Below are 14,288 nucleotides of genomic sequence, written 5' to 3' on the forward strand. Positions count from 1 at the left end.
TTTAGGGGCAGGATATATTTGATATAATTTGTCTCCTATTTAAAAAGATAACAGAGTAAACTAGTCCTTGTGATAAACCAGTGGTTGGTAACCATAACAAGAATGATGATGTTTATTAGTATGTACTGTTTTAATTTGTTTCAGGATCGTGTAAAACCAAAAGGCAAAACAAAACCAGAAACCCTCTTTAGTGGACATTAGATGCAGTTTTCCAGCTGTAAAGTCACTGGTATGTTCTGGCCCATGAAACTGAGTTGAGAAGAGGGAGTATCACGCTAAATAACAGACTTTCTGAAGGCCTTTATGTGTAGAGGAGAGAGAAGTTTCTTGAAATGTTGTACCCTTCATGGAAACAAAAGTCAAGAAAAAGAATGTGAACAAAGCCTGTAACACTCTGCCAAAGGCTGGAGAGAGCCCTGCTAGTGTCTCTAGCATCTTGCCTTCAGAGCAGGTTTCACCATCTACTGTGTCAGATCTTCCCAGAATTTTGCCCAGAGTAACACACCTAGAAGCTGGACCCCTAAAAAGGCGACCAGGCACTGCAATAATATCAAAACGGTCAGATTCTTCAAACATGTCTCAGATGCCACTGGATCGGCCCCACATCCCACCAAGAAGACCTCGCTTCAGTGTATGCTATATCTGTGGCAGAGAATTTGGGTCACAGTCTATTTCTATACATGAACCCAAGTGCCTAGAGAAGTGGCATATTGAAAACAATCAGCTACCAAGGCATCTCAGAAGAGCAGAGCCGAGAAAACCTGAGGTCCTTGCTGGTGGTTCTTGTATGCCTGCAGCTGAAAATGAGGCAGCTTATCATAGTGCTCAAGCCCAGCTCCTGCCCTGTGGAAACTGTGGACGAACCTTTCTTCCCGATCGTCTCATTGTGCACCAAAGGAGTTGCAGAGGAGGCAGCAGCGGTGTGGGGCTGTCAGGCTCTAGCCCCCGTAGCTCCGGTAAAGGGCCAAGCTCTGGTTCTGGCTCAGCAAGTGATGATCCATCTAAGGCTCGTCAAGGAAAGAACAAGGCTGCACCAGCTGCGTTAGACAAGGTAAATTGCTAAGCATGTGCTGTGTGAAAGAGTGCGGATGCATTTTGATGCCAGGCATTCCAGGGGAGGCTGGGTTCCCATCAAATCTGAAATCACTTTCCTTCAGAAGCATCTTTTGGTTCTGTGCAAATGTTTCTTTATTAATTAGAAGGCAAAGGAACAGGGCACATTGCATTTGTAAGGGTAACTACTTACTCCTTTTTCTTTTGAATTTCTTGTTGGAAGGGAGTAGTTGGTTTCTGTACAACTGCGTAGTCCTGTGAGAGTTATGTCCCCGAATGTGACCTTTATGTGCTACAGTTCCTTAGAAGATTCTGTGGAGCAGCTTAGGCAAGCTTTGAATGTTATATGTTTTACCAGGTATTAAGTATTTTTATTTAGTTAACGTGAAATCTGGTGTTTCATTATCTTATAAGCACTCCAGCGGTTTTCAGTTTTTACCATTTTTCTTAACCTTGGTGTGGAACTCAAATTTACTGAGGACTACATGTTCAAGGGCAGCAACTTGGAGTATAATAACAACAAAATAAGACTATACATTTATTTCCACTGAATTTGATTCAATATCCAAGAAAAAAGAAGCTGATGCACATAATCCAAAAGCTGCACACAGTTTTGGAAAATGGCATGTTTTTTCTCCATTTGTTTCTGTACAAGCTGTCTTTTGGCCAGGAGTTTTGTAAAAAGATAGATGTCTAAATTTAGGCCTAGTGTCTAAAATAAAAGGCGCTTTTTTGTTTTATTTTAATGGGAGTTGGACTCCTGATTGCCTGCATTACTTTTGAAAATGAGTTTTAGCTTTCTCAGTCACCAGAGGAATGCAGTGCTATGCAGAGCATTTCTAAAAATGTTTTAAAAGTCAAAGCATGCTGTATTTCAGTTTTCCAGCTGCTGAATAAAATGGAGATAATAGCATTACCCTAACAAACACGAGAATAAAGACAATATGTGAGGCATTTTTATATTGTACTATTTGAGGCCACTAAGTCATAGATATTGGTAAATTAGATCCACTCTTCAGATATTTTATCAGCAAATTTCAAACAACCCACAAACAGTTCAAAGTGCTGCACAGGTGCATTTATGTCTATAGGAAAGGACATATTCTTGTTGCGTTACACTACTTTGTACCATTTACTAAAGAACTGGCATTGATCTAAAGGTGATTGTTCAATGAAAGGCATGAGTGTGAAGCAGAGATTTTTGTCCATCAAAATTTTGTTCACTTTTTGTAAAAAAGGGTGTGTGTGTGTCTGTGTGTGTGTGTGTGTGTGTGGAATGACCATAGTTGCAATGTCATAAAAAAAACAAGTTCAGAGTGTGGTTTGGTGTTGAGAGTGATTTTTTTTAAAATGTTGCCCTCTTGCACAACATCCCCGTGTGGATTCAGTCACATCTGCTGACTTGTTGAACAACAACTTCATTACCACTTTTTAATTCTGTGAGCTCTGCGGAGCCAGAATGAAATGTGTTCGAATCTGTTCTTCCTTTTGTGTGAACAACAGGTTTCGTCATTTACTTCCAAGCAGTTACTGTTCATCAGTTGAAGCAGAACTAATGAGGCTGTACAGCTTGCAGTTTGTAATTGACTCTGAAGGACTTTATTATTAACAATTATTTTCAGGAAGGAATGATGGATTTTGCCTCTCTGAGGTCCTTCATTTTATTAGTTTTAGAGCTGTCCTTCTGTACAGAGGTAAGCATTAAAGGCAAGGATAAAAAAGGAAAAAGTGAAAGAAATATCCTGTGATCCCAGGGGCTGTTCAGGACTTGCAGACTGCTTCTAAGAAGTGGTCAAAGGAAGCCTCTTTTCCATAGGTTTAAATTCTCTATATGAGGGTCTCCATCTCCAGATGAAAGTTTTGAAAGGTCCACACACTGAATGATGTTGAAAAGCACTAAGCTTACAGAAGGACTGCATATTTGCTATGTACAGGGACAATGTCTACAGTTTTCCTCTATTTCCAGCATATGGTTTTAATTTTCCTCACCTTACCAGCTACTCAGCTGCTTTTTAATTCTGTTAAAAAATACCAGTAATGGAGTGAAATGGCAATCTGCTTTGGTCCTGGCAGGAAGCATTTGGGGCAGTCCGTGTCTCAATTAACAGATCTACTTACTGCAACAATGAATTAAGTACCTGCTTAAAGTTCTGATTCAGCAAAACATCAGAGGAAAGGAATAACTGAAAAAAACCACCAACCATTATATAAGTATATTTAAGAACTGTCATGCTACTGTGAAATTAATTTATGTAATGAAAGAAGTCCTAAATTTAAAAGCTGGATTTTCCTCATTTTAAAAATAAAGATCTGACTGACTTGGTGGTACATCACATGAAGGGCATTTTATCTTCACAACTGAAAGTACTTTTACCTGCATGTCTCCGTCCTGAACCTCTATCTCCCTTAGCAAGTGCAGGATCAACTGGACTAGTATCATTACTGACAAACACTCAGTTCAGCATTAAATGTTGGGAGGGACTTTTTACAAAGGCAGTTAATGATAGAACAAGGGGTAATGGCTTTAAACTGGAAGAGGGGAGGTTTAGATTAGATATTAGGAAGAAATTCTTCACTGTGAGGGTGGTCAGACACTGGAACAGGTTGCCCAGAGAAGCTGTGGCTGCCCCCTCCCTGGAAGTGTTTAAGGCCAGGCTGGATGAGGCTTTGAGCAACCTGGTCTAGTGGAAGGTGTCCCTGCTGATGGCAGGGGGGTTGGAATTAGATGATCTTTAAGGTCCCTTCCAACCCAAACCATTCTATGATTCTATGATTCTGTGTCTGTAGAGACAGAGACTCGACAGTCTCCGTAAGCCATCTATTCCACTAACTGTCCTCACTCTCAGAAAGCATGAACATGTCTAAACACATAACATGAACACTTAACATCTGAGTTAATTGTCTGGCTGTGTATAGCAAACAACAGCCTATGCTTAAGAGACTCTTAAGGATCACATCATCTCAGAAATTCTGGATTCTACTGTGATACTCCAGATAATGGAAGCGGTGTCTGTTACATGTAAGTGAGTCTTAATGGCTTGCTGTGGCTGTCTGTGTTACGGTTTTGGACAACAGATAACAGTGATCCTAAAATCCTGTCAGACATGTCACTAGCATCTGGTGCTGCCATCTGCTGTTTTCTTCTTATTGAGTTAGGTACCTAAAAATAAGATTTCAGTGATCTTCCTTTACTGTATTGTAATGCATTTTAGGACAGCATAAGCCTTGAAAACCTGTGTAGCAGCAAAATGTTGATGTTGTATCTTCCTATAGCATAAAGACATCTTGTCACTTGGAAAAATGAAAACTCCTTCAGGTGCTGTGTAATTCTAATGAAGGTGGGAAGTCAATGATAAAATTTGCCTCAGTTGCAGCAGTTTTGAACATCTTCGGAGAATACTGACAACTGTATTTTCAGATATAGAAAGTTAGATGAGAATGGACAGTGAATGGATGGTTTGAAATAAACTTGTTGAGTATTATCATTGGGAATGATTGAGCTTCCTGTGTTTCTGCTTTTACACAAATGCTGTGTTCATTATACTGATGTATTTATTTTAAAAGATAGCACATAATGAGTAAAATGGGATATTCTAGTGCTTCCAGTGGAGTAAAATTGCCTGCATCGTAGAGCAGAATTGCTTTGCTGTTCAAGGAAATTTCATACACAGGCACATGAGCATTCCTAAAGCTGTTTGAGGCTGTTGTGTCTTGGCAGTGCCTGAAAGCACTCCAGAAGGCTGAGAAATGCACCTTTGGATGGTCATCAGAGTCACACCACAGCTTGTCCCTATCCCTTATGCAAAATGACACTTACTTTTCAGAGAGGAATGTGTGGAAGGGGCTGTTTTCATACAATATGATGCTATTGCTAAGTGCTTGTACCAGTCTTTTCCTGAACCTCTGTTCCTTGAGCGATTCAAGTCTATGATGAGAGCTCTGGCCTAGAACAGGACGCCTATCCTCCTCCCTTTAAAATACATGGATAATTAAACAAAAAAGAAAGATGAGAGTGTGTCCAAATTTATGGATAGGAGTTTGGGAGTCAGTCTCATTGGGTGTGCTTAAGAAATTAAGAGCTTTGTGCAGTATGGGAGGATTTGACCTCATATAACTCCATAACAGCAGCCTGGGGCTAACCTCAAGCAATGTCAGGTCCATTGAAAATACATATTTGCATAGCCCTTTGAGCTAAATAACTTCATTCATGGTCACGCAGACATACTTAGCAGTTCTGGAGAAAAAAGAAAATATTGAGACACTAGAGGAAAGCCTAACTGCACTGGTAGGTATTTGTAGGTTTTTTTATAGCACATATCCACAGGAACAGACCTTCCCTACAACCCTTTTTAAAAGTGAAAAACAAAGCAGTGAGCAGACAGCCTAGCCGCTGGCCTGTGAGTAGTTTGGGTTGGAAAATTGTGGTGATTCCAAAAATAGTTTCGTTTCAAACTGCAGGCCTCCAGATGTGGCATTTGGGATAGGCACACTCTGAAGAGAAAAAGAAATGAAGAATAAATATCATCAGCTGTAGAAATTCCAAATAAAGCTTGTCATACCTTGAATTCCACAGTTAAGCAACAAAAGAGATGTTACTACCAATTGTAAGGATATTCTCCTTCAGATTTTATTATCCAGATTTTAACATGTGCGTATTTGCAGAGAAGAATTTTTTATTTAATTTGATGTGTGGTGATGGTTCAAACTCACTAAATTTCTGGAAAAAATTATTCCATCCTTAGAGTGATCTGATTCCCTTTAATTAATTCTGGTCTCTGCTATTGTTTCTATACAGTTTTTAATTGTGGAAGTTAGAAAACAGAGACATTTCTACTTGAATAAATTTCTTAAGCATTTTTTCACCAAATAGAATTTAGTTATGAATCAATCCCTATTGATAACCTTGGAAAACAGAATCCTCTATTTAGCTTTGCTTAGTTGCAACACAAAACCCACTTATAAATACTCTGTCAAGATCTGGAGGGGTCACAGTACAGCTCATTTCATCTTTAGTTTTTCAGGTGAGACTACCAAAAAGGCCATCTCAGAACTGTAGAAATTTATCCAGATTGCACTGGATGGAGATCACTAACTTTTGTCTTGTAGGTCTCTTGCAGTTGTTCAATAGCAGAACATCACAATTACTTTAGAACATGTGTAATGGATGTGAATGAAGCAGACAGAGATAAAAGGCTATCTCCATTCACTAGGGAAATATTTCTAAGATAAAAACTATTTGATATTAACAAAAATATTCCTGTGATCTGTTAAATATAATTGGAGTATTTAACTTTTTAAGTGATTTTTCACCTGGCTCATATCATGACTTTAAGTGTCCTTGAAGCTATACATTTTTTTTAATTATACTACCGCATATGGTGGAAATGATTGTGACAGTGCAGGCTAAGAAAGTGTGATTTCCATTTGTACTAGGATTCCTTTTTCCCCTTCTGGTAGTATGTAAAGAGTGCCTACAAACCCAGTGTAAATCAAATTGCTCTTTCCTAGTTTTCAGCCAGTAAATTATCTATTTTACTGAATGGCAGGAACCTAGCTAGTGAAAACTAGAGAAGAAAATGTCTTCCCAGTGTTTTTATATCTAGCATGTTGCTATAAGCATACCCGTAGCAAGCACGCACACAGAAATGAGTCTGCTGACCTCAAGTATCCTCATGTAAAGCTCTCCAGAGCCTAGAAGGAAACATACAATGCCTTCAGAAGACTCTGTATCTGGACCAGAGAATTATCACCAAATCAGACAAGGTCTAGCTCAAGAGCTGAAGTAAGGAAGTAGGCAAAAATTGATAATGAAAAATTAGAGAGCATTCTGAAAGCAACTGTTGCTATATTCAGCTATGAATAGGAAAATATTGTGTATATATATATATTTATAAAATCTTGTTATCAAAGATGGGTAAGGAAATTCCATTTGAAAGTTAAAAGGACAAAAATGTCCTTGGAAAGACTATCTTTCGATAAGTTATATTTCAATTCACTGTGAGAACTTTCCAGATGAAGTCCAGCTTTTCCCAGCAAAAATACACTTTGTAGAGTAATATTTTTTCTAATTGAGTTTACGTGTGTGATACAGGAAAGAAAGCTTATGCAGATTGTTCACTAATGACATTTTCAGACTGTAGCATAAATGCAAGAAGAGCTGCCCAGAATTTCTTGAATACACTGATGAGCTGTCAGAGAGAGTCATAAATACTGGAACAGGTTACGCTTTGTCTTACACAGCAGCAGAGGAAAAAATGAAATCCCCACCTCCCTTGTTTGCGTGAGAAAGGCTTCCCGTGTTTGGTCTGGAATGGCTGTCCCTCTACCTTTAGGAGGGCAAGGAACAGCTCATCTCTTACTGGTATTCTGCAGTGGGGAGTGCAGGAAATGCTGTCAGTTGTGAGATCCACCAGCGTGCCTCAAAGTGCTGTCTTTGCAGTATGGTTTTACATTGCTCCTGGCACAGAGCTGATGCTGACACCACGCCTAGCCCAGGACGTGCCTAAGGACACAGTCAAGTCCATGATCTGCAATACCACAATAATTATATATTTTTCAAGCTTAGAATATGTATTTGTGGGGTTTGGGTTTGAGGGATTTTTTCTTCCATTGAGCTGTTTTTCTCTGTGTACCAAAGCAGATCTGCAGTGCAAAAACAATGACTTGCTTGGAGTCCAGTCCCTTGCCCTCACTGCAGTCACTGGCAAAATCCACACTCTGGTTACTTTGGGTTAAACAAGCAACAGTTCCTTTTTTTGCCCCCTATCCTGGAATATCCTGGATCAGTTTTAATCCTTCAAGGTCAAGAATTCCACCAGCTAACTGATCTGTGGCAGAAGTAATGTGGGGTTAGGGACTACAATCACAAGACTGAGACAGCTGCCCTCACTGCACAACTTAAGAGGGATGCTAAGGCTGGACACACCATTTTAACTGTGTTCTACCTGGAGGTGGAGTCTATCTGCTGCTGCACTAAACATCAGCACTTCAGCTGAGGAAGCTTTTGTTGCTGCTTTCCATGTTACTTCTCTCTTGGTAGATAAAAAAAGGTCTTCAACATTTAAGATGAACACTGTGCAGCAGCAGCCTGATCAAGCAGAGGAGTTGTTTCTGCATGTGAAGACTCAGCATTTCCATAAACTTGTTGGAGTGAAAATAAAAGAGCTAAAACCTACATAGGTAGGTTTTAATTAGGTGACACACATGAATTTTCAGCCTAGTATCTGCAGAAGGAGCCTACGTGTTCCACGTGGCCAGTTAATGAGCCAATATCTCTTACAAGCTTCAAGAATGCATCCAGGCAAAATGCAATTGATAGAAACAGTTCCACTTATTTCACAGCTCGGAATCAGTTTCTTAATCTACCTGCTTGTTTTCATCCAAAGTTGCTCTGATTCAAAATTACTGGTGAAAATTATATTTATGCTTCTTCACAATTGTTATTTGCAGGCACAAGTGATAAGGCAGCCACCAACAGTGATTTGTTACATATGTGGCCGTGAATACGGAACAAAATCTATTAGTATCCATGAGCCACAATGCCTAAAAAAATGGCACCGGGAGAATGACATGCTACCCAAGCACTTGAGAAGGCCAGAGCCCAAAAAGCCTGAAGTCATTACCATACAAGGTAAGCTACAGACCAAATGAGGAAATGGGAGGAAGAAAGTGGGAGGGAGGAAAAAAAGTTTTAAGCAGCAGCTTAGTGGTTTTCAAGTACTTCTTTCTCCATTTTACACAGAAAAGAAGGTAGCCATCATGGCTTGTTTTAAGCTTTCTGTTAAGCATCCTGTTCTCCTTGTAAGAGTAGTCATTATCCTGTGGGACATGCCTCCTAGGGCAGCCCTTTTTATGCGTCAGGATGTTCTAAGTCAAAACACAAAAAAGATTAGCACCCTGATGCATCACAGCTACATCGCTACCTTCTGACTACTTCCAACATTGTACAGAAGCATAGCTTAAAAAGAACAAAAGCATCCAAGAATGATATGCAGACTTGACACATGTAGTCATTAAAATAAAGTACCCTTCGGGCAACAAAGGGATAGATACTTTGGCCAGGTTTTACACCTCTAGCATTGGTTATGAAACAGCCTAACACTAGCACTTAGCACAGTGGTAAACAGTGAGTGGCCTCAAAAGTACTTCTGTCGTAATATAAGAAATATAATACCAGGTGCATGTTGACTGATAAAAGATAAGGTATTTTTAAAACCAACTGTAACATATACTATAGTTTCAGGGTTTTATTGAAATAAATTTATAGATAAAAATGCAGTGCCTTACAAATATTGTTGTACGACTGTATCAATAACAGTGGATGTTATTGATCCCTTTTTATTTACAAGTCTTAGAAGCTTTGTTTTTGAAACATAGTAATATAAACACAGTAGGGAAAAATACATGTAGTATAAACTAAACATTTTATTTCTGCCAATTATTGGATGTGTTTGTACTGTGAGTTCTGTTTGGTAAGATGCCTAGACACCACTTCTTCAAATCAATGAAAACTGATGTTCCCAAGAACCCGACAGAATTGGGCTTCCATATGTATCTCAGGGGTGTGTGCTCACTGTAGGATCAAAAGGAAATCTTACCTGTGCTTTGCCTGGAAGCTGCTCCCAAGACTTCCCCTTTTTTCCACATAAAGTTGTTTCACCATTTCAGCTGGATGTTTTCCCTGGCCCTGCCAGCTGGTCTGAGCTACTCTGGGCCAAGTTTGGACCACTTGCTCACAGGCAGTTAATTCACCCACTTTTTTTTTTCATATTCCCCATAATTTCCTGCAGCTTCCCCTAATGTCTGGAAAAGTAGATAAATTCTCCTACAACTCACTGTAAAAGAGTCATACACTAGATCAGTTTACAGCAATACAAAGAAATATGTCCCCAGAAGACACACACGGAAGAAAGCAGGATCACTGAGAACACTAACCAGCTGTTCAAAATAATAATAATCACAGCTCAAATAATATGAAATCGGGACTTGGTTAACAGATGCCAAGCAGCAGAGTTGAATCTGAAGTAGAAGATAGGTTCAAAAGACACTTTCATTGTATTTGTTCTTTTTGTTGTTAAGCTTTTTTTAATTATTGCACAACGTGTGGTAAAGAAGATGGAGAAAATGAGCATTGCATTTGAAAGAGAAGGACACAAAAGAACAAATCAAGTTATTTTGAAATGCACTATTCTTATTTTGAGGGAGTGGAAGCAGAAAGACAACCACTCTTTGAGAGAACAATCCAGCAGAAAGATCCCAGATATGAATCAGAAAATTGTCTCATTTATGCAATGATTCATATCAGGCGCCACACATCTCTGTTGTGAGGTGTTGTGTGCCTACGGTTCCCCAGGGGACACTGACCTGCTTCCAGCATCTGTCCCTAAATGCCTGCTGATGCAAGTCTGATCAGTTCTGTAGCCTGAGCTAAAATTGTTGTTCCCCCTGCAGTTGCCTCATGCTCTTGGCCTTGAGAAAATAATCTCAGTGGTGTTCTTTTTCCGTAAGACTTACTCTCGATCATCTGGTAAATGCTATAACTGACCTTGAGACCACATACACGTACTGCATGTCTCACAGTTTCTCAACTCAGGGAGGAGGGGCTACCCCTGTTGTTGAATGGAACTGGCAATGTTCAAAAAAAGCTCAGAAATATTAACTGCTTACATTAAACTTTTTATAACTTACATAAATCTTTTTCTGAAAACTCAAGTGTCATGGGAAGACAACTGCTGCCCTGATTACACAGTGTTTTGTTCGTGGAATGCCTAACACATGCCTCCAAGGAGAAAGGCATCTCTCTCTTTTTTTTTATATTCAATAAACTTTCCAAAGTACAGAAAATACACATTCATTTCCTGCAAGCAAAGGCGATATTTGTCTCAGCCAAGAAAAGAAACACTACTTGGTTGCTCTTCTAACAAAAAGAACATTAGGAACAGGCATATTAAGAGATCTAAGGCTTATTGTGGTTATGTGAACCATTGGATATGAATCATATTAAAACTGTATGGGTCTTTAATGAAGAGCTCTATCATGTGCCAGTGACAGAAACCATGGAATATTTTTAAATGCACAAGTCCTTTTATTTTAAAAATTGTCTGCTGCTAACTGTTCAAAGACAAAACCAGTTTTTTAGTCTTTTTCTGTATTGTCATTGAGAAGGGAAGCAAATACATCTTCAAATCAAGCCGCATAGATTTTTTTCACATGCACTTCAGATGAAAACTCTTAAGATCTAAATCCAGGTATTAAGGAACCTAACTGGCCTTTTTGGAAATTGGTTTGAAACAACATTATGTAAAAGTCCATTTCAAGATGAAAGTAAAAAAGACTTTTTTAATACTCAAATAAAATCTTGAAAATACATCTGAGGTGATTGTTTGAAGAATGTTGCTGAACTTTCAGAGCAGTCACTCTTCCCACAGTGGAAAATAGCTAAGAGTAAGACTGGATTAGTGTTTAAATGACAATAGATGCATCGGTGCAATGACCTCACTGGAAGTTGTGGCTTAAAAAAACTCTCTGTAAGGTTTTAGGCTTACCTAAGCTTTACTCCACTTACTAGCAAAACTTGCATAGACTTAAACAAAAAGAAAATTGGACCCCTTGTCCAAAGCAGTACAAAGAGTGTATTTTCAAGTATGATACACTCCCACCCATTGCCGTGGTCAGATATCACATACTCATTAAACAGAACTTGAAGTAAAGCCAAAAAGTGAAATTTGCTGATAATAGTATGTATGAAAAGATGTTAATAATTAGCTGAGAATGCGTATTATAACAGACAGCATAATGTTTTCTCTGTACTCTCATACGATACAAAATGATTCAGTTTGAAATTAATTTAATTCAACCCCTGGGACAAAAAACAGTGTCTTTTTAATATTTTTTTTACTCTTTTACTTCTTTATTTTCTTTCTTTTTCATTTGCAAAAGCAATATGGTTTAGTTAAACTGAAAGGCTCAGTCAACAGGTATTTCCTGAAAATATTTTCCATGAAGAGTTGAATGTGGGTCTCCAGAATGAAAACTGATACTTTCTTTTTTTAATTTTCCAGCCAAAGGTTTCTATGATCTTGAATCTTTAAATGAGGCTGCCTGGATCAGCGCCCAGAACCAGCTAGTTCCATGTGATATTTGTGGGCGTACTTTTCTTCCAGACAGACTGATCGTTCACCAGCGGTCCTGTAAACCTAAACCTGCAAAGTGAAGTGTATGTAACACACATGCATATATATGCATGCATACTCGCACACACACACGCACCCATACCTATCAGCCAAACTATGAGAGAAATAAAATCCAGCTGGAGAACTATGGGCATCAAAACTGCAGTGTGCTGTCAGATCACGTGATCCAAAAGCCTCCTGCGTAAAATCAGCAGTTACTACTCGAATGTAAGGTCAAATATGGTGATTTTTCAGCCCAGCAGTAGCAGAAATGCCTCCTCATTTCTGTCAGTCAGATAGCACCACCTTGAAACTACAGTTTGAGAGGGATGGCATACAAATACTTGAAAGTAATGTTAACTGTCTTCTTCTTCATGACCCTCTGCTTTGTTGGGTGCAGGAAAACCCAACTGAAGAATCCTCCCATGTTGCTGGCTGAATCACTGTGATGTCTTCCTCTCTGGGGATGAAGTGGATGTCTTCATCTCTGGGATGTTTGTCAGCCCCACTCCTTTCACAGCCTTTCAGATTTAGCTGTGTGAATCTTTGAAAGAAGTTGTACTTTCTGCATGCATTTCCCATTTTACATGGGCATGGCATGTTTGTTTTTTTGTATTCAACAGAAAGAAAAGGGCCATGCGTGTTAGAGGTCTTTCACTGCAGAGAGCCCCACGTGAGTATCCCAGAGAGATCTATCTTGTGGTCTTGCTTTTCAACAGATCTGTGAGACTGGGAGAGATGGTATAATATCAGGAGCTCCCTTGTCCACAGGGATATTTGGTTACATGTCCCTTGCTCACTCTTCACCTACTGTTTCAGAAAGTGAAGCTTCACACAGCTTCCAGGAAATGAGAGTTTCAGTGAGGAGTAACTAATTGAATCTCAGTGGCAGCAAAGCCAGGATGATGTTGATCGGGAAAATTTATTATTTGAAAATTTTGTTTCCCCTCTATCAAAGACTTTTCTAGTTAGTGTAAGGACCTCCAGCTGACCCTGACTAATCAGAGAAACCAAGTAGCTCCTTTGGGTTTGTTGATTTTGATGCTTTTTTTGTGTTCTTGTCCACCTTTGGCACTATTCATTGAAGAATATTTATTGGCTCCCACTCAGAGCTTAAATTCATGGAGCACTCCAGTGTTCACACCCTTGCGGGACAGTACAACTAATGAAGCCCTTGACTGCTGCAAGGCCTTGATTCCCATAAAAAGGGATCCAGCTATGGGGTTGAAGGAGAGACGACTGGCTGAGTTTAAAAAACACTCCAAAAGTACCTTCTTCTTGGAGCATTTCTTGCTTAAGAATGATAGCGACTGCGCACATGATTTATCCTCAGTTCAATAAATAAACCGAGCATGCCAAAAATTTTAGAAGTTAGAGGAACACATCTTTGTCCTGAACTTAGTAAAGAAAACATATTTTTATGTCAAGCCAAAACAAGCATAGTGTGTCAGATGGCTGGAATAAAATACCATCCTGCTCTCTGTGCCAAATATGACCATAACAGAGTGCCAGTATGGGCAAGAAGAAAGCAGTAGGGAAGGTGTTTGAATGTGCTATTTTGAAAAATGCTATTATGTTACCTCACAGAATCAGTGCCAAAACACGTCAGTGAACAGGTTAAACACATGAAGGATTTAATACTCACTTTAACAAGTTTCCGCAGAGAGCACATTTTGTTATTATTTTACTTACTCTGAAGTGTTTTATTAAGTAGTCAGTGAGGTTATTCAAAAGGTATAACAAAATCCAATAGAAGTTGTTAACCAGCAATATAGGCTTCTTGATATCACAAAAGAAACTGTACCTCATTTATATTTTCACTTCAGGCTTAAGGCCTGGAGCTGGCTGTTATGTACTCTGTGACCAATGTGATTTTTCTCAGAGTGTTCACACTTACTATTTTACTTACAAATCAGATGAAGTGGATGTCTTCATACACAGTAAAATGAAATATGGGTACCAGCAACTTTTCTTTTCCAAGCTATCAAGCTGTGTAATTTCTGGCATAAGTGAAATAAGAAGTAATATAATTGTTCTGTTATTAGAGGAACGCTCCTGGCTCCA

At 39.0% G+C, this 14,288-nt stretch overlaps 1 protein-coding gene across 1 annotated transcript; it reads left to right on the top strand.

The window, feature by feature from the left end:
- The first annotated feature begins 346 nt into the window (after positions 1 to 346).
- LOC104523086 (zinc finger protein 474) lies at positions 347 to 12,265 on the top strand. Its single transcript, XM_010165551.1, has 3 exons — positions 347 to 974; positions 8,510 to 8,683; positions 12,114 to 12,265. The coding sequence occupies exons 1-3, from the start codon at positions 347 to 349 to the stop codon at positions 12,263 to 12,265; spliced, it is 954 nt and encodes a 317-aa protein (XP_010163853.1).
- The last annotated feature ends 2,023 nt before the right edge of the window (positions 12,266 to 14,288 follow it).

This window comes from Antrostomus carolinensis, unplaced genomic scaffold (genome assembly GCF_000700745.2).
Source record: "Antrostomus carolinensis isolate BGI_N321 unplaced genomic scaffold, ASM70074v2 scaffold29523, whole genome shotgun sequence".
In the NCBI taxonomy this organism is placed as follows: domain Eukaryota; kingdom Metazoa; phylum Chordata; class Aves; order Caprimulgiformes; family Caprimulgidae; genus Antrostomus; species Antrostomus carolinensis.